This window comes from Capricornis sumatraensis, chromosome 16 (genome assembly GCF_032405125.1).
Source record: "Capricornis sumatraensis isolate serow.1 chromosome 16, serow.2, whole genome shotgun sequence".
In the NCBI taxonomy this organism is placed as follows: Eukaryota; Metazoa; Chordata; class Mammalia; order Artiodactyla; family Bovidae; genus Capricornis; species Capricornis sumatraensis.
In genome coordinates, this window is record NC_091084.1 from 41,627,836 (window position 1) to 41,630,857 (window position 3,022).

Here is a 3,022-nt window from a genome sequence, read left to right on the forward strand (position 1 = left end):
ACCCTCCACTTTCACTCCGCGGCCTGAGCAGCGCCGCTGCAGGCCCGGCGTACCCCACCCTCCCCCTGCCCAGTCAGAGGGCTGCTGGCGGGCAAAAGCTCGGGGCCCACTCCCCTCCGGGTTTCAAGTCCCTGAGCCGGCCACGTCGGAGTTCTTCAAGGACGGGAGAGGCGGCGGTCTCCCCCTCCCATCCTGCTCCTCCTACACAAGGGATTCGCACACGGGCACCGAGTCCGAGTCCTGGCTGTGCATGGAGCTCAGCCCGGTGTCCGAGTCCTCGTCGTTACCAGGGCAGCTCTTGGCCAGTCCGCGGGCCTGGTCCACCCACACCTCGGCGCAGGCCTGCGGCCCGGGGTCCCGCGAGGGCCCCCTGGACACCGGAGTCCCATCGGGCGCTACCGTCAGCTCCAACGTGTGTAAAGTCTGGAGAAGGCCCTGGAGCTCGCGCTCCTTGCTGTCCCACTGCTGCTGGCTGTAATCCAAGTCCGACTTGACTGCCTCCAGGTCCGTGTTGAGCCGGAGCCCGATGTAGAGGCTGGTGCTGAGCTGCGTCCGGACTCGCTCGCGTTCCAGCAGCAGCTCACCGTCGAGGCCGGCCTCGGCGTCCGGGGGCTCCTCCCGGGCTGCGAGCTCCTCCTGGCGCCTCCTCATCCACCTCTGGTTCAGCTCCTCCTGGATTTCGGCCGAGAGGCGCTCGAGCAACTCCTCCTGCTGGGCCCGCTGCTCCTGCAACTGCAGTAGGTCGTCGCAGCGCCGGGCCAGCTCCTCCAACGCAACCGCCTTCGCCTCGCCGTCCAGGGGCGGCGGCGTTGTCGCCGCTGCCGCCGGCTCGGGCTCGGGCTCCGGCTCCTCTCCTGGGCCGGTACCTTCGAGTTCGATCCCGGCACCCACCAAGTAGGTGTCCTGCACGTAGTTCACTCCGTGTCGCCGCACGCGGTCCAGATGCACCTTGGCTTCGTAGCGGTCGATCTCGCGGTCCAGCTCCCGAAGCCGCTGCACCTGCTGGCGGATGGTGTGGTCCTGGGACAGCACCAAGTGCACCAGCGTCTCCATACGCTCCACCGAGGCGCTCTCGGTGGCCCGCGGCGACGACGACGACGAACAGGATGAGGCTGCGGACGACGACGTGGACGAACAGGGCGACGGCGGCTGCTGCTGGCGCCGCCGGTTGAGCTTGGCCAGCTTGCGGAAGGCCTTGCGCACCACCCGCCGCTGCTTCTCCTGGGTCATGGCTAGGCTGGGCCGCGCTGGGACCCCTCGCGCGGAGCAGGGGCGCTCGCGACTGAGCACGACGCGCGCCTCGGCACTGCGGGGCCCCGCGTTGGGCAGCGACGCCTCGCTGCGCACCAGCACGAAGCGTACATTCTCCTGCTCTTCACCCCAGGCGGCCCAGAGGCGCAAGATGCGCGTCTTGTTGGGCAAGATGCGCTCAAAGCCCCGCCACTTCTCCACAATGCAATAGCACTGCGGGGGCCCGCACAGCATGCCCTGGGGCAGCGCCTCGTCGTCGTCGTCCTCGTCGTCCTCGTCCAGGGGTTCCGGCAGCTCTCCCGGGCCTGGCGGGTCGCCAGCCGCCCCCCGCCGCCGGCTCCGCCGCTGCCGCCGTCGCCGCCGGCAGCCATCCTCCAAGAGCACCCGCACTACGTCCGAACAAGTGGTGCGGCGGGAAAGGCCGGACACCAGTTTCTCCTCCTGGCAGATCCACACTGATATCTTCTTCTCCGAAGGATCCATAGCGCAACCGGGACGCAGGTGGCGCCGGGGTGGGGGGCCCGAGTCCCACTGGGGCGGCCGGGGCAGCAGGCAGCCCAGCAGCTCTGGAAGAAGGATTGGAGCTCGGGACCCTAGCTCTCTTCAGCACCGGCCCTTCTCCCCGCTGCGCGCGGAAGGCAAGCTGAGGCGGTGCTCCGCCGGGACGGTGCGCTCCAAGAACCGCGCGCCCGGCTCGGGCTCCCGCGGCTCGGCTCTGCCCAAGGTTCCCCGGGCCTCTGGGTTTTGCTCCTCCCCACGTGGCTCCTCCCCCTCCCGCTCCCAGCGCCGGGAGCTGCTGCCCGAACGCGGGAGGCGCGGAACCCAGGCCCGCCCCTCTCCCGCGCTGCGGGCTTGGGGACTCTGCAGCGCGTCGGTGTGAGAAGGGGACTCCGGGACCCCTCCTCCGCAGGGCCTGGAACCTGTGCCTAGGCGCGGATTAGCTCTAAGTCTCTCTGGGCCCACTGGCTCCTCTTCTTGGGTCTAGAGCTAGCTGGACTGACTTTCGCATTTTTCTCTGCGCCCCTGGGGCGTTTCCTGGACTTGCAGAGCAGCGCCGTCTGACAAGTGCCCCGGCGCAGAGAAACCGAGACTCTGGGCATCTCTAACGAAGATTAACCTGACCTCTAACTGGGATCTGTAACTGCAGCCTACAACGCGGAAGGCCTTCAGTCTTCTTAGTCTGGAGGCAGTGTTTGCATATGGAAGAACAGGCGGGGCAGTGTGCTCCAGGAGCAAGTGTAGATTAGATTAGTAAAGTCTAGACTTGCGGGGTACTTCCTGGCACCGTCGTGTCTTTGACTCCTCACGTAGCCTCGGCGTCGCATAGCCTTCTTGGTATGGGGACCCCTGATTCTAGAGGGAGTTCCTGGCCCAAGCTCTTCTGCAAATCACAGCTCTTTTTCCAGATCCCACCTTCATAAAGAGAAACCTAGTCGTTACCGCGACAGTTTCTGGCATTACCCAGTACCCAGATGTGGTCAAGTGGAGATAAGAGCCAACTTGCACAGCTCAAGAAATCCAAGACCAAAATGCAAATAAGATTTTTCTCATCCTCAAACGCTGATGAGGATGGTTCATTGTGTGCAAGTCTTGCCCCCAGCTTGGAGTACAGGCTTGATAAGATCACTCCTTTGCTTCAAGACCTTGAATGGCTCCTCACTGCCTCTTGAATAAAATATTTTATTTATTCATTCATTCATGCACTCGATAAATATTTGAGTACCCGCTGTGCTCCAGTATTCAACACAGGTGCTAAACGTGTCCAACACAG

At 64.4% G+C, this 3,022-nt stretch overlaps 1 protein-coding gene across 1 annotated transcript; it reads right to left on the reverse strand.

Moving 5' to 3' along the window:
- Nucleotides 1-201: 201 nt before the first annotated feature.
- RASSF10 (Ras association domain family member 10) lies at nucleotides 202-1,734 on the reverse strand. Its single transcript, XM_068988145.1, has one exon. The coding sequence runs from the start codon at nucleotides 1,732-1,734 to the stop codon at nucleotides 202-204; it is 1,533 nt and encodes a 510-aa protein (XP_068844246.1).
- Nucleotides 1,735-3,022: the final 1,288 nt, after the last annotated feature.